The sequence below is a fragment of the Protopterus annectens genome, chromosome 1.part2 (assembly GCF_019279795.1).
Source record: "Protopterus annectens isolate FY-2018-M chromosome 1.part2, PAN1.0, whole genome shotgun sequence".
In the NCBI taxonomy this organism is placed as follows: Eukaryota; Metazoa; Chordata; order Ceratodontiformes; family Protopteridae; genus Protopterus; species Protopterus annectens.
In genome coordinates, this window is record NC_056727.1 from 719,971,556 (window position 1) to 719,994,831 (window position 23,276).

A 23,276-nucleotide genomic window follows, 5' to 3' on the forward strand; every position below is an offset into this window, starting at 1 on the left:
CTACGTATGAAAAGTTTAACATCCAACATGGTATTCACAAGGTTACAACCCCTGCTAGGCACAAATTTAAATCCTTTGGTAAAAAGGGAGAACCATGTGTCTGTGATTACCAAATCACTATAATTGTAGATATGATAATCATTGAGAGAATATTTATAATATTTTCTCTGAACATGGAGTGTTTCAGTACATTTTGTTTTTAACATAAAAAAATAAAAATAGAAAGACCTGCCCATACTCTGCTTAACTTTCAAATTCTTAGTCCAGTTACAGCTCAAGTGCATTATTTACATATAGTCTTTTCATCATCCGTACTATTTCACCTTGTATTTTAGCATTTTTTCAGTCTTACATTTCCATATTATTAACTGATTAACATCTCTGAGCTGTAGAATGTGACATCTCTAGTGACCTACACACATCCTTAAATTCCAGAACACTTTTTGGAAAATCAAATTAAAAAACATATGACAAACAGTAAGTACTATAAAAAGGTGCAAACAGCAATGTTATCAGTAAAAAAGTCTTACTTGCAGTGATAACAGTGTATTCGCTCTTTATATTAATATTGTAATATATTATACACAAACCCAGAATTATATTTTCTGTAAAGTTTTACAAACAACTCTTCATACCTACAAGAATGTACAGCCCAGGCAAACAATGTCAGAACAATTTTGTTCAGCTTGACTTGGACATTCCCATGTCAGAAAGAAATTCCTTTCTGGGTATTTCTTATTGAAATATTTACTGAATTCACAGCATTGTGAAGAGAATGATATAAGATAAATAACAGATATCTCTCATGATGTACAAATTAATGTAGAAATATCTTTGTCAATTTTTCTCACCATCATCTGTAGTTTCACCTGATGCCAGTTTTGTTTTTGAAATATTAATGTGCAAGTGAAAATATTGCATATTGTCGTGACTAGTGGCAAATAACTATAAATATCTCCAGTGGAGTATACTACACATGGACAATGACAATGTATTCTTCTGACTCATACCATGCCATTTCACACCATGCCTGCCAGTGACACGCTCCTCTCTCAGTTATGAACATATGAATAATGTGTGATAAACACTGCTTACTATCTGTAGTGTAGGGCATCATAAATTAAAAACTTCAGTGTCATTTTGATAAATAATAACTTGCTTTTACTTATATTGCTTCGTATTAATTAATAAGTCACTAAGTTAATGAAGCAAGCACCAAAAAAGGTTAGAAAACCACAAGAAACTGTGGGTGTTAAAGTACAGAAACATGAGCTAAAGACATGATTGACTTAAATTTTACCATATGTTCCAATGGCTATACTGATCAGTACGACAGAAAAATCTACTGTCTGATAAATAAAGATATTATAAGAATGTAGAAACATCATTTACTCTTCTTAAATGATTCTACACACATTTTAAATAACCTTTAATATAAGTATTTAATATAAAAATGTCCATTAAATGTGTCTTCTTACTACATTTATATTAAAGGTCAGATGTATGTATTACACACCTTACAAGCGTAGCCAGCAAACATATTCAAAAGTTCCCTTCCAACTTGAAGGATGGCAGCACAAGACAGGCTGTGGGAGAACTTAAATTTCTCACCCCATTAACTAGGTTTACCTTGAAGTTGACAAAAGTGCTACGCTTGAAAACCTAAATGTACCAAACCAACGTAAAATACAAAACAGTCCACGGACTCCTTGCACGTGCTGGAGATAACGACTACTTTGTTTGTTTGCTGCAGATAACGACTACTTTGTTTGTTTGCTGCAGATAATGACTACTTTGTTTGTTTGCTGGAGATAACGACTACTTTGTTTGTTTGCTGAGATAACGACTACTTTGTTTGTTTGCTGGTGCAAAAAGTGCTACGCTGACTGATGTGTAGTATAATTATATTACTGCGGTGATAGATACGCAAGATGTATCAGAGATAAGAACAAAAACAAGTTATGCAAGGGAAAGCCCTCATGTTGTATGTTTATTCCATATGCTTAATACTTTTTCACATTCAAACAAAACTCAAGATTCACATTTTTAGAATGTTAATATTCACCACATGCTGCAGTATTCAACTGTGTGTCCCAGCCAAGTATTTTTCTACATTCTGTTGCACATTCAGCACAGCTAAGGCTTTGAAAATGGCTTTATTCTGTTTACAGATATTTAGTACACTATGCCATCCATTACAATGGCATTGTAATTCCTATGTCTTTGTGTATTTCATTGTAGGCTATCGTCCAACAACTGCACATAATTTCTCTCCGGTTATCTGATCCTGTGTCACATTCTAAAATGTAGTCGATATTCATTTTATAGTTTACAAATCTAAAGTAACTCTACATAACTCTACATAACATAATTTAAAAGTAATAATCCAAAAAAGTAATTTATCCGCTAATCTGACCTTATACTTCACAACAAAGATTCCCATTAGTGAGTTAATCCACCTGTCTTCTCTCATCCTTTCCTGAGACAGTTTCTAAGAGGAATCAAAAACCTCAATTCTCCAAGGAAACCACCTCTACCTACTTGAGACCTTAACTTCGTGTTGGAAAAACTAACACTTTCCTCCCTTTGAACCAGCAGCATCTGCAGATCTTCAGTTTCTGTCTTGGAAAACTGCCTTCCTTCGGGCCATAACCTCAGCAAGAAGAGTATCTGAGTTACAAGTTCTAATGGCAGTACAGACATTTCTTATCTTTCATCAGGACAGAGTTTCATTGAGAACCAATCCTACATTTATGCCAAAGGTGGTATCCAGGGTATCTTTGAACCAAGCTATTCACTTGCCTACATTCTTCCCACAACCACAAAATAAAGGGGAGAAACTTCTGCACACCCTGGACATACACAGACAGTTGCACTACTACTTGGACAGAACTAAAAGTTACAGAAAGACTGACCAGCTGTTTGTAGCATATGCTGCTGGGGCACAAGGAAAAGCAATTTCCAAACAGACAATTTCAAAATGGATAGGAAATTGCATTCGTTTTTGTTACTCCTTTCATGGAAAAACTGTGCCAGCTGACATTAGACCTCATTCCACGAGAGCCACAGCCACCACCACAGCCTTCCTTAGAGGGGTGGCTACCAAGGACATTTTAGAGGCTGCTACATGGAGCTCATTGCATACATTTGCCAAGCATTACAATTTACCTTTTTACTCCAGATCCAGAGCAGGCTTTGCTACGGCAGTCCTGCAGGGTATCTTAGCTACACCATCCTTTACTTAGTACCTCCACCCCCAGATTGGCTATGGTATTCTACCCATATGTGATGACTGCAGATGCATCCTTGAAGGACATAGTACAGTTTTGTACCTACCATAAATGTAGATGTCCGATAGGTGTGCATCTGCAGTCAGGTTTACCTTCCCTCCTTCCCCTCTGTGGTATACTTCTTGGGTACTTACCCCTCTTATAGCTAGCTGGGGGGATCTATTATGGTGTATTTGTTTTTATAGTACTGTGCATGTTTGGATTTGTTTTTGCAATGCATATCTCCAAATTTTAGCCTTCCTTAGAGGGCACCTGGCATCTTGGGCAAGAAAAACGGCGTCGGCTGATGCTTTTATACCCCAGACGCTCTGACGTCGGGGAAAGTGCGACATCAGCCGAGGCCAGACCCAGACTTAGGAATCTGGCCGACCGAAGGGCTGCCTGAGGCAGGACAACCCATATGTGATGATTGCAGATGCATACCTATCGGGCATCTACATTTCTGGTAGGTACAAAACTGTACTTTCTGGAGTGACCTGAGTGCTTGTGTTATGTGGCGGATCCTGGCACCCGACAGGCAGCTAACAGTAATCTTCTCCTTATTCAACATAGTTAGTGGGACGTCAGTGTGCCTGACTATAGAGTCACCTATTACTAGTATGCTGGGTATGTTATTTTGCCTTAAGGGCTGTGATTGCATGGCACACTGGTTTTGTGAAGTATGTGTTTTGGTTTGTGTTGGAGGCTGGAGGTTGCTTGGATGTTTGCTTTTGAGGTCTCTGTTGCTTTTGCAGATTTTTATTTAGAGCCTCCGAGTATGTTTTCATGTATTTGTGTGTATTTTTTGCCAGTGCTGCTTTAATGGATCTATGTGAGACTGGTGATGTGATGCAAGTATTTCCCTTCTCGTCTTGACTGTCTGATCCAGTCTTGGGTTGGGAGAGCTTAGCCTCCAGTTTGTCTGTATAATTGCATCTGTCGCATGTATTAATGTTTGGTGGTAGGAGGAAGGGGTTGTCTGTGTACATGAGGCAGTTGTAAAATTGCCTCAAAATGCCCAGATTCACCAGTTGGACTGGAGAGTACACCTGAAACTGCCCTTTGGACATGCCTGGATAGGTGCAGTGAACTGTTTTACTGGATGGCTGCTAAGGTCGAATAGAGAGCCTTGTCCTTCTGTACAGTACAGGAGGGTCTAGTGCTAGGGTTTATAAGTGCATGCTATAAGTTTTGAGCAAGTGCCGGGCTGAGAAATGAATGGCTTGAGTGCTTAAGTTGAAAGTTTGTCTAGTTCCAAGGGAAAAATTGAAGAGGAAACTTTGTGGAGCCGGAAATAGATGTTCATCGTGTTTCACTGTTGCAGTCATTACACTTGGGGTTATCCTGCTGGCAGGCTACCCACAGTCGGCCCGAGTTCCAAAGTCTAGGTCCAGCGTCAGTTGCTGTCACCTCTTCCCTGACGTCAGTGCGCCAGGGGTATAAAAGATGCAACCGACTCCATTTTCTTCAGTCTTTCTTGCCGCGCGGTGCCCAAAGCAAAAGCAATTCGCAAGTGCCTGTCGGCCGACTCCTGAGATTTTCGAAATCGATTTTCAGAACCGAAGTTTTCAATAAAGCTAAGTACCCCGTTAGGGAAACTTTTTCTTGCTCCAGACCGATGTCAGTAAAAGTTGATTGTATTTCTTGTGGGAAGCAAATACCTCATAAGGACTTTCACTCTTACTGTATTCCTTGCCTAGGCCCTGACCACGATGTTACTAGTTGTCGGTTTTGTGCTAGATTCAACAACCGCACTATTAAGTGTCTGTCTGATTTTGCTTTGCATTACTTTGGCTGAAGGTTTAACTATATAATGCTGTCGGAACAACCGATGACCGGAATTCATAAAAAACGCAAAGACAAAGAAAAGGACAGGCATCCGAGGTCCAAAACCGACGACTAAGCCTCTTCTAGGCCAGTCGCCGGTTCTCAGTGAGGCGCCTTCGCAGCCCCTGACACCCGCTACCTCAGAGCCACAGGCCGTATCTGACACCCACGTGGAGACACCTAGGCCTGTGGAAACTCAAAGTATTGGGCCTGCGGAAACTATTCCCTCAGATGGGTCTGGAGCCGCTGAGCAGGCATTGGCTTCTGAGGTTGTTTTCAGACCTTCACAGCTTACTATAAAGTCCACTGCAGCAGCCAAGGCAAAGTCAAAAACACCATTAAAGACAAGGAAACAAGTACAACATTCTCCTGAACAGTCAGCCATGCCAAAGAAACAGATGCTTAAAATGGCCGAAGACCTAATTACTTTGATCAGGGGTTCCCATCCCCCTCCTGATAAAAGGCCTAGGCAAGACATTGACTATGATTCCTCTGACCAGGTTTCTATTTCCTCTGATTCCTCTTCAGATCAGGGATATTCTCTCCCTCCCTATGAGGACTCTGTTGCAGAAGAATCTATACCTTCAGCCTCTCCGCCTGAGGATTATTCTTTTGGGGAAACACTGCACACCATGAGGGAGCATTTCCATTGGGAGAGCCAGGATTACTCAGAATCCAAGAAAAGGCTCAGAGACTTTCTTTTATTGCCTCAGCAGAGGCCCCTGGCTATTCCCCCCTGTGCTTGATATTGTTGATGATGTTTTCCTTGAATCCAGTCTGTCTCCTGATTCTTTAGCCCCTGCACCAGTCAAGCCAGACAGGTACTACAGGGTCCCTGACTCTCATAAATTTCTTTACAAAAACCCTGCTGCGGACCCAGAAACAATTTCTCAGGGTCCCAAAGGGGTTAAGGCTTCCACTGCTAAAAACCCTGTCCCCTCTGATAGGGATTCCAGAGCTCTGGATAGATGGGGGAAAAAAGTTTAGACTTATGCTACTTTAGCTGTAAGGGCTTTAAACTGCCAGTTTCACATGCTTAAATATCAGCAGTACCTCATGTCTTTGTTAAAACAGAAAATGCTTACAAACTCAGAAAGTCCTGACAGTAAGGAAATGCAGGATTTATTGCATGCAGCTGAACAAGTGGGAAAGCATACTCTGCAATGTGGTTTTGATTCATTAGAGGCTTCTTGTAGAGCCGCATTTACAGGCTCTGTCATTCGAAGGCATGCTTGGTTGAAAGTTTACCTGAACATGTTGAAGTAAAATTATTGGATGCTCCACTACAGCATGATACTTTGTTTGGTGTTAAGGCAGAAGAGGTGTTAAAGAAAATGGAGGATAAAGCAAAATCAATGCAGACAGTAAAGGATTTCTTGCAGGTTCAACCGGCTAGGTTTAGCAGAAACTGGCCCTCAAAAAATTGGTCCTTTCCAGTGTCAGACAGGCCACAAAGAGGCAGATACAGATGCCCAAGAGGCAGATCTCGGCCCCAAGGCTCCTACAGACCTAAACAATGGGGTGCTTCAGCCCCCAAAGGAGGAGAAGACAAGTCACAACCTTATAGGAAACGGTCCCAATGACTTCCCTCTACAAATGCCGAGCACTTACCTTTTGGCAGCACCCTTAGGGGGAAAGCTAGCACTTTTCTCACAAAATTGGCACATAATCACCCAGGACAAATGGGTACTGAATATTATTTCTCAGGGTTACAGGTTCCACTTTCACACCCTTCCAAAATCAAAAGGTATGCCAGATCTGCCACAAAACCAATGGGCAGAGGCACAAAAACAAATTGCTGTTCTCATGGACATGGGAGCTATTCAAACAGTACCACAGCAAGAACAAGGACAAGGATTTTACTCAAGACTTTTCCTAGTACCCAGAAAGGACAAAGCCTGGAGACCAATACTGGACTTGTCAATCCTAAATACTTTCCTTAATGTTCCAAAATTCAAGATGTTAACACTGCAGCAACTTCTACCTATGCTGGGCAAGAAGGCTTGACTAGTTACTTTGGACCTCAAGGAGGCATACCTACCTGCATGTCCCAATCAGACAATCTTGCAGAAGATACCACAGATTCATAGCTGGCTCAATGCATTACCAATTCTCTGCACTACCCTTTGGCTTATGTACTGCACCCAGGGTCTTCACAAAATGCCTGGCACCAGTAATTGCATTTTGCAGGCAAAGGGGAATTCAAATATATCCCTACTTGGATGACTGCCTTATTCAAGCAGAGAGTAAGGACATTCTTCTAAAGCATCTGGCATTTGTAAAAAGACTACTAATTTGCTTAGGGTACACAGTAAACAAAAAGAAATCAAAACTAGTGCCCTCACAAGAGAGAATATTCCTGGGTGCAAGCTTAAACACAACTGCCCAGATGGCTTATCTCACTCCAGACAAGCAAAGGCAACTGACTCATTACTTTCAAATGGTGGCAACAAAGACCCAGCTCCCTGCAAGAAAAATTCTGCAGGCCTTTGGGCTTCATGGCGTCCTCCATTCTACTAATTCCATATGCAAGACTGCTTATGAGGAAACTACAATGGTATCTAAAAAGTGTTTGGACTCAACATTGCCACAGCCTGGAAACAATAATAACTTTAATTCCCTGGCTACAACAGGAGGAGTTTCAATGGTGGTCCCAGGCCTGTCACCACAACAAGGGGCAGCCTTTCACCTTACCCACAGCCAGGCAGACAATAACAATGGATGCATCGGATTATGCTTGGGGGACACATATGGCAGGAAAATGTATTCAGGGCACGTGGCCCAAGGAACAGATGCATCTTCACATCAATCAAAAAGAGATGCTAGCTGTACAGAATGCCCTGACAGCTTTCAAGGACCTACTACATCCAGGACAGCTACTAATAAAGACAGAAAATACCACAGTTATGTGGTACATAAACAAGCAAGGGGGCATACATTCCTACCCCCTCTGCAGGCTAGCCATGACTTTGTGGAACACAGCACTGACCTATCAAGTACATCTGCAGGCACAATTCCTGCCAGGAACGAAAAATACACTGGCAGACGAGCTAAGCAGAAATCTCATGGATCCTCACGAATGGAAACTAAATCCACAGGTGTTCAGCATTATAAAGAAATGGGGACGCCCAGACATAGATCTTTTTGCCTCCCTGCACAATTGCCAACTACAGAAATTCTGCACAAGAACTTGACTCACACGCATGGAAAGTGGATGCTCTATCATTCAGCTGGAAAACCCTGACAGTTTATGCCTTCCCTCCACTGCCTCTTCTTCCCAAGGTGCTCCTAAAAGTCACACAAGAGAGGCCAAAAATGATCCTGATTGCCCCAGACTGGCCACGCCAGCACTGGTACCCAATCCTAAAGAGCTTGTCTCAAGGCCCAGCCTGGCCTTAACCTCAAATTCCTCATCTTCTGACTCAACAAAACAATCATTCTGCACAGTCAACTCAGAACCTTAAATGTGGCAGCATGACAGATAATGTAGCCACTCAGACCGCAACACTCTCTAAAGCTGTTATGGATGTCATTTTAGAAGCCAGGAGGCCCAGCACTAGGAAATCTTATGCAGAAAAATGGAAAAGATTCCGTGCTTGGAACCAGGCACAAGGGCTCGAACCACTTGTTCCAAATATACCTCAGATTTTACAATACCCAACTGAGATGCTGGACAAAGGCTTATCCTTCTCTATCAAGAGCCATGCCTCTGCCATTTCAGCTCATTACAATACGGAATCTCCTATTTTTTCACATCCACTACTAAGGCAGTACCTCAGAGGAGCAAAAAACATAAGACCCACAAGGAGATCACCAATTCCTACTTGGGATCTCAGTTTTGTTTTAGAAAAGCTCACACTGCCTCCTTTTGAACCAGCCAGCACAGCTGATATAAAATTGTTATCATGGAAAACTGCTCTGCTCCTAGCAATAACATCAGCAAGAAGAGTCTCAGAGTTACAGGCATTAATGGCAGTGGAACCTTTCATCATTTTTCACCAGGACAGGGTCTCTCTTAGGACAAACCCAACATTCATGCCAAAGGTGGTTTCCAATGTGGCTCTTAACCAAACCATTCATCTACCAACGTTCTATCCAAATCCCCAGAATAAAGGGGAGAGACTTCTGCACGCTTTGGACATACACAGACAGCTACGATTCTACTTGGACAAAACAAAAGCTTTCAGAAAAACTGAGCAACTGTTTGTAGCCTATGCTGCAGGATCACAAGGAAAGCCCATCTCAAAGCAGACAATTTCAAAATGGATAGGACACTGCAGTCGCTTCTGTTATGCACAACATGGCAAACCAGTGCCTAAGGGCATTAGGCCACATTCTACCAGAGCAGCAGCCACTACAGCAGCCTTTCTCAGAGGAGTACCAACCAAAGACATTTTAGAAGCTGTAACCTGGAGTTCAGTGCACACTTTCACCAAGCAATACCACTTACATCTCTACTCTAAATCCAGAGCAGGCTTTGCCACTGCAGTTCTGCAGGGCCTGGTAGCCTCTCCTAATCCTATTTAGTCCCAGCCACCCAACCTCAGCTTTGGGATTCAACCCAAGTGTAATGACTGCAACAGTGAAACACGATGAACATAGTACAGTTGTGTACCTACCATAAATGTAGATGTTCGAGTGTATTCACTGTTGCAGTCCAGGTTACCCACCCACCATCCCCCTTTCTCATTGCTGGGACTTTTCTGTACTTCTCAACTCTATACAACCTATGTGGTGTATTTGCTTGTAGATGAAGGAAATGTTTATATTAGTACATGCATGCTTATTGGCATATTTTTATTTTTTCATCCCTCCTATCTGGGGGCACCTGACATCTGGGGCAAGAAAAACTGAAGAAAATGGCATCTGTTGCGTCTTTTGTACCCCTGGCGCACTGACGTCAGGGAAGAGGCGACAGCAACCGATGCCAGACCTAGACTTTGAACTTGGGCCGACTGCGGGTAGCCTGCCAGCAGGATAACCCCAAGTGTAATGACTGCAACAGTGAATACACTCGAACATCTACATTTATGGTAGGTACACAACTGTACTTTTTACACCAGCTAACCAGCACGCAAAACCGGGCAAATACGGTATTTATAGCAGGGAAATGAAAGAGATAGAAATTAGCCCAAAATGGCCAATAAACTACTAATTTCTGGGCTGAACCATTTCTCCAGGGACAGATAGGCTGCTCAAAGCTCCCGTCTCTCATAGATGAACAGAGAACTTCATTCTATACAATTAAAGTATGGGCAAACAGAGATTTGTAACACAGCCCTGAGTTCAGCACTAACCTGAAAAGTGGACTATACTAGCTTAGAAAGGCGGGAAGGAAGTGTGTGTGTGTAGATATATATATATATATATATATATATATATATATATATATATATAGATATATATATATATATATATATATATTTATTTATTTTTTTTAGAAAGTAAAGCAGATACACTGAAACACTTTAAATGCACAGAAAAGGATACTTATTGTTGTATATCGCAGATCAGAGTTGTAGTCAGTGCCCCTAGTAATAAAGTAGGAAGAAACACAAATAAAGTAAAAGCAGATGAATAAAGTGGAATTATATATATATATATATATATATATATATATATATATATATATATATATAAATAAAACAGTAGAAAATGAACAAACTGATTTAAACAAGTTACCCAATTAACCAGAAAAAAAGCTCAAAACTGACCCCTGTTCCAGCCATCTTCAAGTTCTAACTGCACACCCCTGCTTACTTGGGGAACCTTCTCCAAAAAAGATGGCTTGGATCAGTGCTCAAGTTATACAAACAAAGCTAGATTTAGCAGGCCTGAATCTGGTCTATGCTTCAGCAACAAGCCACACCAATTTCAGAAAGAAACAGTTCAAATAAGCAGGCACAATAAGCCTGTGGCCAGAAATTCCCAGCTCAGAAGGGCAGAATCCAGCCTCTCTTCCCACAAGAGTGCAGACCACAAACCTTCTTAATGTAGAATAACTGGCCTGAAGCCCAAGTGCTTAAGCCAGAACTAATACACTTTTAGTGTAGCAGACACTGGGCCTTCAATCAGCAATTCCCAGCTTAAAAGGATGCAAGTTACCTGTCCTGCCACAACAGTGCAGACCACACACCTTTCTTGATGTAAAACCGCCTTTATGAAGCCCAAGTGCTTAAACCAAAAGTCTTAGAATAACTGTTGCAATTTAATCAGGCCACGACCAAGCAGTAATAAATGTAACAGAATAAATAAAATTGAGTATTTTTAAGAAAAGCAAAATAAAGTAGGAGGAAACACAAATAAAGTAAAAGCAAATGAATAAAGTGCAAAAAATTTCTTTTTCTTTTTTTTTTTTTTTTAAGTGCAAGAAGAGAGGAAGGAATAACCTAAGTGGGCTGGCCTTCTCAAATATTCTGTCTGTATTAAGTAGAGTGAACACTCGACTCAGAATATGATCTCACTGTACTCGGTTAAGTGAGCAAATGAGATGGACCCAGGAGGAGTGTTCTAATACAGACTTACAGGAGGGGCGGGCAATTCCAGAGCCACCAACAATTTGTGACTAGCACTTAAAGTACAGAGGAATTCCTCTAGGCTATTAAATATCAGATAACAAAGAAGTGCTAACACCGCCCCCTCTTGTAGCAAGCAGACTGTTCAGAAACACACAATTAGGAAACAGAAAAAAATGAAAATACAGTACTTTTAAAACTGCAAGTTTGTACTTAGAATACTAAAATACACTACTGCAAGTTTCAGTTAGCTTCAGTAATGCTGATGTTTGTAGCCAATCAAGTCTCTCAGGAGTTGAGCATAAAATAGTCCTGGTTTTGTCCTTCTACATCATTGGCAGTGGCTTAAGTCTCTCACTGTTATTACCTAACCACATTATTTTTGTTTGAGAAATGCCTGCAGTGTTTCAGATCCATTGGGTAGTCTTGACAACTTTATTGTAGAATGTTAATGTGCATCGTATGTTTGAGTGTAAATGAAGCAGAAGGAAAAAATGTTAAACTGACAATGTTTCCCCATTATATTTTAATCTAGGTACTCCACTTTTTGATGGCTCTTGTAATTTCATTGACATACAGACATTCCAATCTTTGCAACGTTGCCAGTTACTACTTTGCAATTTGAGCACTATTTTCAGCTGTTTTCTTACTGAAGCACATGATGTGACGGAGAAAGGTGCGTAGTCTTTCCCTTTACTTGGCAGAGTATTTTACAATTGCTATCCTTGTGTAAACTTAAGGCATGCCCATAAAAGAAACGCAAGTGCAGTCTGCAGCCTCCTTTTTAACAAATTTAGTATTTTTAACTATGTTTCCTCCTCTTTTGTTGTAAGCTTTTAGTTTATTTCTACTAGAGGTAAACATTGCTTAACTCTTCCTTAAGCAGTAGTCAACAGTAACAGCATTTGTTGTCTGAAGAATTTAGTAAGAATACTTTCTGATGTCCTTCATTTCAGTGTTGCAGTGATGTTCATCATGCATACAGCTGCAGTAATCACAGATGGGTTCTCTGCTGTCAGGCGGTCCCTCAGTCGGCCGAATTCCAATGTCTAGGTCTGGCGTCGGTTGCTGTCGCTCTCTTTCCTGACGTCAGTGAGGCAGGGGTATACAAGACACAGCCGACACCATTTTCTTCAGTCTTTTTTGCCGCACGGTGCCCGAAGCAGAAGCAGTTCGCAAGTGCCGGTCGGCCAGCTCCTGAATTTACGAAAAATTGGAAACCGAAGTCTTCATTAAAGCTAAGTACCCCGTTGGGGAAACTTTTCTTGCCTCAGACCGATGTCAGAAAAAGTTAACAATTGTATTTCTTGTGGGAAGCAAATACCGCATAAGGATTTCCATTCCCTCTGCATACCTTGTTTAGGCCCAGACCACGACGTCTCAGGCTGTCGCTTTTGCGCTACTTTCAATAAACGCACTATTAAGCGTCGGGCGGAGTTCGACCAACACTTTTTTGGTATAGCCTTTGATTATAAAATGTCGTCGGAGACTCCGACTACCGTTTTGTCCAAAAAACGCAAGGACAAGGACCGACATGCGAGGTCCGCGGTCCCCACCGACACCATGCCAAAACTGGCTACACGTGGTCCGGTTCTCAGTGAGACGCCTATGCAGTCCCTGACTACCGACGACACTTCTTTGGCAGTGTCTTCTGTAACCGAGACCACAGGTACCCTCGGCCCATACCCAGACTACAACCACCGAAGCCACTGTGAGCGTTGAGCCTCCTAATGTGGACAGGTCCACTTCCACCCATGGTGTCTTTAGACCCTCATCTTCCTTTTCCATTAAGGCCTTTACTAAGTCCAAATCAGCCAGGCATCCCAAGAGGCCTGTTGCACGGGGCCCATCCCCAGGCCCCATGCCTAAAAAGCAGATGCTTAAAATGGCTGAAGATTTAATTACTCTTATCAGGGGTTCCCAACCCCCTCCAGACAAGAGACCCAGAGTGGAGGAAGATTCTCCCTCTTCTGATCAGGGCTCCATTTTTTCAGAACATTCTGATGTAGAGGAACACTCTTACTCCCCTTTTGAAGATTCTGATGCAGAGCAGTCCATTCCTTCTGTATCTCCTCCTGAGGATTTTTCTTTTGGGGAAACCTTGCACACCTTGAGGGAACACTTCCATTGGGAAGGCCAAGACTTTTCTGATTCCAAGAACAGACTGAGGGAATTTATTTTGTTACCTCAACACAGACCTCTGGCGATACCTCCTGTCTTGGATGTACTTGATGTTTATTCGGAGGCTTGCCTTAATCCGGATTCCCTGCCTCCTGCCCCAGTCAAGCCTGATAGGTACTACAGAGTTCCTAACTCTCACCAATTTCTTTACAAAAGCCATAATGCTGACCCTGAAACCATTTCTCAAGGCCCCAAGGGAATGAAGGCCTCTACTGCTAAGAATCCACTACCTTCCGAAAGAGAGTCAAGATCCTTAGAAAGGTGGGGAAAAAAGGTATATACCTCGGCCACCCTAGCCATGAGGGCCTTAAATTGTCAGTTTCATGTGCTTAAATATCAGCAGTTTCTGTTATCACAATTAAGAAATAAAATGTCTCAACCTGAACAACCAGATTTGAAGGAGTTGCAGGATATGATGCCTAGTGCAGAACAAGTGGGTAAACGCACCTTACAATGTGGCTATGACGCCCTAGAGGCCTCAAGTAGAGCTGCTGTTACAGGATCAGTCATTCGTAGACATGCATGGCTTAGGGAACAAATCTTGCCTGATCATGTGAAAGCTAAACTACTAGATGCTCCTTTACAAAAGGGTGTGCTATTTGGTACTAATGCTGAGGAGATACTACGGAAAATGGAAGAAAAAGCCAAATCTATGCAAACAGTCAAAGCTTTTCTACAGGTTCAACCACCACGTTTTAGCAGAAATTGGCCTTCTAAAAACTGGTCCTTTCCAGCCACGGACAAGCCCCAAAGAGGTAGATAACAGGCGCACAAGGGGCAGAGGGCAATCACAAGGATCATATAGAGGCAGGCAATGGCAAACTCCAGCACCAAGAGGTGGCGAAGACAGTACATAACAATACTGGAAACAAACCCAATGACTTCCTCCTTTCCATGCCAAGGAAGTATCAGCTGGCAGCACCCTTGGGAGGAAAGCTGGCATTATTTACAAGAAATTGGCATATTGTCACAACAGACAAATGGATCCTGGACGTTATAAACAGAGGCTACAGATTTCATTTTCACACTCTCCCAAAAATGAGAGGCATGCCAAACCTGCCACACAATCAAAGGGCAGAGGCACAACTACAAATTTCAAAGCTCATAGACATGAAAGCTATTCAAGCTGTACCTACTCACGAACAAGGTCAAGGTTTTTATTCCAGGCTATTTCTGGTACCAAGGAAAGGAACTGTCTGGAGACCCATTTTGGACATGTTCTTCATCTCACATTGCTGCAGTCCTTACACTTGGGTAGTCCGCTGTCCTCTGTCGGCCCGAATATCAAAGTATTAGGCTGACGTCGGTCAAGGCGCTTAAGACTGACATCAGGACGTCAGGGTACAAATGCGCATGACCGACGTCATATCCTCAGTCTTTTTTGCCGCATGGTCCGATGCAGAAGCAGCGCAGTGCCGTGCTCTGAAATTTTTAATTCGGAGTTTCAGACCGAGTCAAAGTTGGCTAAGTACCCGTTGGGAATATTTTAGTTTTTCTTGCCTCAGTGGTTTACGGATGTCAGAAAAAGTGAATAACTGTATTTCTTGTGGGAAGCAGATACCATAGGGATTATCATACTTTGTGTATTCCTTGTTTGGGGCCTGAGCACGACGTTGTTGGGTGTCGCTTTTGTGCTATGTTCAATAAGCGCACTATTAGCAAGGTTAGATTGTGCCAGGTTGGTCTTATAATATGCCGTCGGATGCCCCGCGCCGCTCAAGAAGCGCAAAGACAAAGCAGCTAAACCCAGGCAAGAAGAGTCGTCCCCACCCGGACGCGGTTCTTTAGAGCCAGTGGAACGGTGGTTCGCGGAGGCTTCTCTGGAGTCCCAGGGGGAGACTTTGATATTGCAGGATGTGGCCTCTCAGGAGACAGGTCAGGCTGAAGGGGCTTCTCAGGTTACTGTACTCCCCTCCCTTCCTAGGGTGGTTAGGCCCTCTCCTTCTGTTTCCAAGGCTTCTCCCAGAGGCAGGCCAGGTTTAGCTTCTGTTGGTGTCGCTCCTAGTTCAACAGGATCTGTGCCCAAGAAGCACTTGCTTAAAATGGCAGAAGATTTAATTACTTTGATTAGAGGTTCTTTGCCCCCTCCTGATAAGAGGCCTAGGGTGGAACCAGAGTTGGGGAGTTTTGAGCAGGCTTCAGATGTTTCAGAGTCTTCGTCTGAAGACTTGCAGGAGTACTCTCCTTATTCTGATTCTGATGCAGATGATTCGACTCCTTCTGCTTCTCCTCCAGAGGATTTTTCTTTTCAGAGACTCTTCATTCCATGAGGAACATTTTAAGTGGGAAGGTCAGGACTTCTCTGATTCCAGGAAAAGGCTTAGGGAATTTTTGCTTTTACCCCAGCATAGGCCTTTGGCTCTACCACCTGTTCTGGATGTTGTGGAAGATGTGTTTGCAGAGGCTTCACTTAATCCTGATTCTTTGCCTCCTGCTCCTGTTAAACCGGATAGGTATTACAGGGTGCCTGAGGCTCATAAATATCTTTATAAGAGTCCTGGGGCGGACCCAGAAACTGTTAGTCAGGGACCTAAGGGTGTCAAGGCCTCTGTTGTAAAAAATCCGGTTCCTCCAGATACAGAGGCCAGAGCTTTGGATAGATGGGGAAAGAAAGTCTATACTTCTTCCACCTTAGCTATGAGGGCTTTGAATTGCCAGTTTCACATGTTGAAATATCAAAACTATCTTCTTTCTCAATTGAAGTCTAAGGTAGATGCTCTGGCGGAAGGCATTGAGTGTAAAGAATTACAAGATTTGGTACATGTCTCTGAACAGGTGGGTAAGCATTCTTTACAATGTGGTTTTGATGCTGTACAGGCCTGCTCTAGGGTGGCTGCCACTGGGTCAGTTCTTCGCAGGCACGCCTGGCTGAGGGATCAGAATTTATCTGACCATGTTAAGACAAGGATTTTGGATGCTCCTTTACAGTCTGATGTGTTGTTTGGTTCACCTGTGGAGTCAGTCTTGAAGAAAATGGAAGACAAGGCTAAGTCTATGCAGGCTGTTAAAGATTTTTTGCAAGTTCAGCCTCCAAGTTTAGTAGGAATTGGCCTGCTAAGGGGTGGATGTACCTTCTTATGATTCACAGTCTAGGGTAGATCTAGACGTGGTAGGGGCAGAGCTCAGAGCTCCTTCAGACCTAGAACAGGGAGTTCACCTGCACAATCTTCGGTGAGGGCAGGGCCAGTCCTTTCGTAAGCAGGCCCAATGACCTACCTTTTCAGCTGCCAGATCCTTCTTGCCTGGCAGCACCTTTGGGAGGAAGGTTGGCACTCTTCAAGGAAAATTGGAGTTTGATTACCCAAGACAGATGGGTATTGGATATCATACACCAAGGTTACAGGTTTTATTTCCATACCTTGCCTCCTTTCAAAGGCATGCCGGACGTTCCTCCTCAGCAAAGACTAGAGGCTCACAAACAAATTTCTCTGCTGCTCCAAATAGGGGCCATACAACCGGTCCCTCTGCCAGAAGTGGGCCTAGGATTTTATTCTCGCCTGTTCCTAGTACCAAAGAAGGGAACACGTGGAGACCAATTTTGGATTTATCTATCCTCAACACTTATCTGGACATTCCCAAGTTCAAAATGTTGACGTTACAACAGCTTTTACCTCTGCTGGGCAAAGATCACTGGATGGTGACTCTGGATCTCAAGGAGGCTTACCTTCATGTTCCTATCAGGCTAAGTTGCAGGAAGTATCTGCTGGGACTTCTCATTATCAGTTCTCTGCATTGCCCTTTGGCTTATCTACTGCCAGAGTGTTCAGAAGGTTCTGGCTCCAGTGATAGCTTTCTTCAGGCTAAGAGGAATACAGATTTATCCTTATTTGGACGATTGCCTGATTCTGGCCCAAGGAAAGGACGACTTCTTCATCATTTACAATATGTGATAGCAGTGCTAAGATGCCTGGGGTATTCTGTGAACGAAATAAAGTCCAGTCTAGTACCCTCTCAGGACATGTGCTTTCTGGGTGTGAGACTGAATACAGCATCCCAGATGGCCTTTTGACTCCGGACAAACAAAAGAATCTTTCTCTTTACTTCCATCAATTGTCTCATCAGTCCAGGCTGACTGCAAGGACAGTCCTTCAAGCCTTGGGTTCATGGCATCTTGTATTCTGGTGCTTCCCAATGCCAAACTGCATACGAGGAAGCTACAATGGTATCTCAAAATGTATGGACACAGCACTGCCAAGATATGGACACTGTCATTCAGATAATACCTTGCATTCAAAAGGAATTTTGTGGTGGGCTCAGGAATATCCCTAAACAAGGGACTCTCTGTGACCCGCCAGAGGCGAGTCAGATTCTAACGACAGATGCCTCAGACAAAGCTTGGGAGCTCATCTAAATGGAAAGTGGGTACAAGACCCTGCCAGACTTCAACATCTACATATCAACTTGAAGGAGATGTTAGCAGTCCAATTTGCATTAATAGCTTTCAAGGATTTACTTCTTCCAGGGCAGGTGTTGGTTCTAACAGACAACACAATTGTCATGTGGTACATCAACAAGCAAGGGGAACACATTCTTATCCTCTATGCAGACAAGCAATGATTTTGTGGGAGACTGCTCTCAGTTTACAGCTAAATCTTCAGGCAAGGTTTCTGCCGGAGCACAGAACTCCTTAGCAGATGTGTTGAGCAGACAAATTATGGATCCCCACAGTGGAAATTGGATCCTCATGTATTTCAGAAATTGACAGTGTTATGGGGAACTCCAGACATAGATCTGTTCGCTTCTCCACTAAACTACCAGCTGCCAAAGTTTTGCACAAAAGGTTTCATCCCACAGCTTGGAAAGTGGATGCTCTTTCATTCAATTGGAGCAATCTTCATGTGTATGCCTTTCCACCTCTGCCTCTCCTCCCAAAGGTACTCCTGAAGGTCAGACAGGACAAGCCAAAGATGATTTTAATAGCTCCAGATTGGCCTCGACAGCACTGGTACCCATTACTGAGAAGTCTGCGGGAGTCGGAGCCTCCATGGCCTTTGCCTTGATTCCACACCTGCTGTCTCAGGAGAACAGTCATTTACTCAATGTAAAACTTCCTCTTCACCTAACAGCCTGGCATATTCTGTTTTAAACCCTGGAGGGTCTCAGCTTCCACAGCAAGTTTTGAATGTTATTTTGGAGGCCAGAAGGCCTAGTAGATAAATGGAAGAGATTTTTATTTTGGAGTACAGCAAAGGAATTTGATGTTTCTAAGTCTAATTTAAGTGAGGCTCTTCAATATCTTACTGAGTTACTGGACAAAGGTTTGTCCTTCTCTCTATTAAGGTTCATGCTGCAGCAATTTCTGCTCACTATGACTGTGACCCACCATTGTTTTCTCATCCTTTGTTTAAGCAATTCCTTAGAGGGGCAAAGAATATAAGACCCCACCGAGAGCTCCTACTCCTGCTTGGGATCTCAATTTTGTGTTGGAGAAACTCACTCTACAACCTTTTGAGCCTGCAGCTACTGCAGTTGAAATATTTATCATGGAAGACTGCTTTTTGTTGGCCATTACCTCAGAAGGGTTTCTGAATTACAGGCCCTTATGGCGGTTGAGCCTTTCTTAATTTTCCATAAGGATAGGTATCTTGGCGCACTAATCCTTCCTTTATGCCTAAAGTGGTTTCTAGTGTGGCTTTAAACCAAACTATTCATTTGCCTACTTTTATGCAAACCCCAAAATAAAGGGAAAAGATTTTGCACACTTTGGATATACACAGGCAGTTGCGATATTATTTGAGCAGAACTAAAGGGTTCAGGCAGTCTCAGCAGTTATTTGTTTCATTTGCTTTGGGTTCTCAGGGCAAGCCTGTGTCAAAACAAACTATTTCTAAGTGGATTGGGTTTTGTATTGCTTTCTGTTATTCCCATCATGGTAAGGAGATTCCAGCTGGGATTAGGCCTCATTCCACTAGGGCTACTGCCACTTCTACAGCTTTTTAAGGGGTGGCAACTAAAGATATTTTGGAGGCAGCTACTTGGAGTTCAGTGCATACTTTCTCTAAGCATTACCACCTTCCACTTTACTCTAAATCTAGGGCTGGTTTTGCCACTGCAATTTTACAGGGCATTTTGGCAGCTCCTACTGCTTTATAGTTTTGCCATCCTCCCTTACCTCTGCTTTGGGATTCTACCCAAGTGTAAGGACTGCAGCAATGTGAGATGAAGAACATAGTACAGTTTTGTACCTACCATAAATGTAGATGTTCAAGATCCACATTGCTGCAGTCCAATCTCCCTCCTTCCCTCTGTAATTAGAGGCGGTTGTGTGGTTTGGGTTGTAAATATTGTGGATATTGTATATATTGTACATATGATTAGTGCAAGGGTGGTTGGTTGTTTTTTGCTGTCTTTTGGTTTTGACCTTTCTTTTTAGGGTCTTCTGACATCTGGGGCAAGAAAAGACTGAGGATATGACGTCGGTCATGCGCATTTGTACCCTGACGTCCTGATGTCAGTCTTAAGCGCCTTGACCGACGTCAGCCTAATACTTTGATATTCGGGCCGACCGAGGACAGCGGACTACCCAAGTGTAAGGACTGCAGCAATGTGGATCTTCGAACATCTACATTTATGGTAGGTACAAAACTGTACTTTATCCATCCTAAACACATTCTTACTCGTACCAAAATTCAAGATGCTCACATTACAGCACCTTCTTCCCATGCTGGGCAAGGAGTTTTGTCTGGTAACATTGGACCTCAAGGAGGCATACCTGCATGTCCCAATCAGACAAAGCTGCAGAAGATACCTCAGATTTCTTGCAGGTTCAATCCACTATCAATTCTCTGCATTGCCCTTTGGCTTATCTACTGCGCCCAGAGTATTCACGAAATGCCTGGCATCAGTAATTGCCTACTGCAGACTTCAAGGGATACAAATTTACCCTTATTTGGACGACTGCCTGATCCAAGCGGACAGCAAGCACATACTTCTGGAACATCTGGCTTATGCAACACGTTTGCTGAATTCTCTGGGATACACAATCAACCAAGAGAAATCCAGGCTAACACCATCTCAGAAAATAACTTTCCTGGGTGCCAACTTGGACACAAACACCCAGATGGGCCTATCTTATGCCAGAAAAACAGGGGCAACTAACTCAGTACTTCAAAACACTAGCAAATTGTACTAGGCTTACTGCAAGGAAAATCCTGCAGGCTCTGGTCTTCATGTCATCTTGCATTCTTTTAATCCCATGTGCAAAGTTGCATATGAGGAAACTTCAGTGGTACCTAAAAAACCTATGGTCTCAACACAGCCACAGTTTGGAAACAATAATACCACTAATTCCATGTTTGCAAAAGGAATTTCTATGGTGGGCCCAAGCATGTCAAACAAACAGAGGTCTTCCATTCTGCAAGCCTCAAGCAAATCAAGTCATCACAACAGACGCCTCAGATTTCGCCTGGGGGGCGCACATGACAGACAGGTGCATTCAGGGCAAATGGTCCCAAAAGGAAAAGCACCTTCACATCAATCAAAAAGAAATGCTAGCAGTGATAAATGCAATTACAGCTTTCAAGGACCTCCTGCATCCAGGACAATTATTGATAAGTACAGACAACACCACAGTAATGTGGTACATAAACAAACAAGGAGGAACACATTCATGCCCCCTGTGCAGACTAGCCATGACACTTTGGAACTTGGCTCTGGAATGGCAAATCGAACTTCAAGCACAGTACTTGCCAGGCTTGGAAAACACGCTGGCAGACAATCTAAGCAGAAATATGACAGATCCACACGAATGGAAGTTGCATCCTCAAGTGTTTACAAAGATAATCCAAGCGTGGGGGAGGCCAGACATAGATCTCTTCGGCTCCCATGGGAATCACCAATTGGAGAAGTTTTGTTCAAGGACCTTTCATCCAAAGGCCTGGAGAGTGGACGCCCTTTCATTCAGTTGGACAGCATGGACAGTTTACGCTTTCCCACCTCTGTCTCTTCTGCCCAAGGTGCTCTTGAAAGCAAGAGCAGACAGACCAAAGATGATACTGATTGCTCCAGACTGGCCAAGACAACACTGGTACCCACTACTGAGGAGCCTAACACATACTCCTCCCTGACCCCTACCTCTAATGCCTCTTCTGCTGACTCAGCACAGCTACAAAACTCTTCACAGTCAGCTGAAAACACTCAATCTCGCTGCATGGAAAATTCCTTAACACTACAACAAACTCTACTCCCCAAAGAGGTGCAGGATGTCATTTTGGAGTCCAGAAGGCCATGTACTAGAAAGGCTTACTCCGCAAAATGGAAACGGTTTTGCTCTTGGAATGAGAAAAAAGGCCAGGACCCTAGAAAACTGAATTTGCCTTGGGTATTACAGTATCTAGCTGAGCTGCTGAACAGTGGACTTTCATTTTCCTCCATAAAAATCCATGCCTCAGCCATTTCTGCAGAATTCAACACGGATCCACCCGTATTCTCTCACCCACTCTTAAGACAGTTCCTCAGAGGGGCTAAGAATATAAGACCACCAAGGAAACAACCAGTGCCAGCCTGGGATCTTAATTACATTCTAGAAAAATTAACATTGCCTCCCTTTGAACCAGCTGCCTCAACAGATTTGCAATATTTGTCCTGGAAAACAGCTTTCCTTCTGGCCATTACCTCAGATCGTAGGGTTTCGGAACTACAAGCCCTTATGGCTGTGCAGCCCTTTCTCATCTTCCATCAGGACAGGGTTTCCCTTCGAACCAACCCATCATTTATGCCTAAAGTAGTATTCAGGGTAGCTTTAAATCAAGCCATACACTTACCTGCCTTTTACCCCAATCCTCAAAACAAAGGGGAAAGGCTGCCACACTCCTTAGACATCCATAGACAGCTATGTTATTATTTGGACAGAACAAAGCCTTTCAGGACATCAGAACAACTTTTTGTGTCCTATGCTGTAGGAGCTCAAGGGAAGCCAGTTACCAAACAGACAATTTCAAAATGGATAGGCCACTGCATACGGTTTTGTTACTCCTATCATGGAAAATCTGTCCCTACAGGCATCAGATCCCATTCCACCAGGGCCACAGCTACCTCTACAGCCTTCCTCAGAGGAGTTCCTACCAAAGATATTTTGGAGGCAGCCACTTGGAGTTCTGTGCATACCTTCACAAAACACTACCACCTGCCTTTATATTCCAAAACTAGAGCAGGCTTTGCCACTGCTGTGTTGCAGGGCATTCTGGCTCATCTCAGTTCCACCTAGTGCCTACCACCCTGTGCGTAGCTTTGGGATTCTACCCATCTGTGATTACTGCAGCTGTATGCACGATGAACATAGTACAGTTTTGTACCTACCATAAATGTAGATGTTCGAGTGCTATTACAGCTCCAGTACAGTTTTCCCTCCCTCCTTCCCCTCTTGGTAAAGGCCTAGGGCCTAACCCCTCTTCATACAACCTGATTGGGTTATCCTTCTATGGTATATTTGCTTGCAACTACTGATTTTTGATTATATTGCATTGCGTGTATATAAATATAATTT

The 23,276-nt window shown here is 43.1% G+C and overlaps 1 protein-coding gene across 1 annotated transcript in view; it reads left to right on the forward strand.

Annotated features, from left to right (window-relative positions):
* AHCTF1 (AT-hook containing transcription factor 1) overlaps positions 1 to 23,276 on the forward strand; it is a 2,707,103-nt gene that overhangs the window by 1,185,322 nt on the left and 1,498,505 nt on the right. The window contains exon 16 of the mRNA XM_044058692.1: positions 12,147 to 12,287. Coding sequence (XP_043914627.1) covers positions 12,147 to 12,287 — 141 coding nt within the window. The remainder of the gene's footprint in view (positions 1 to 12,146; positions 12,288 to 23,276) is intronic.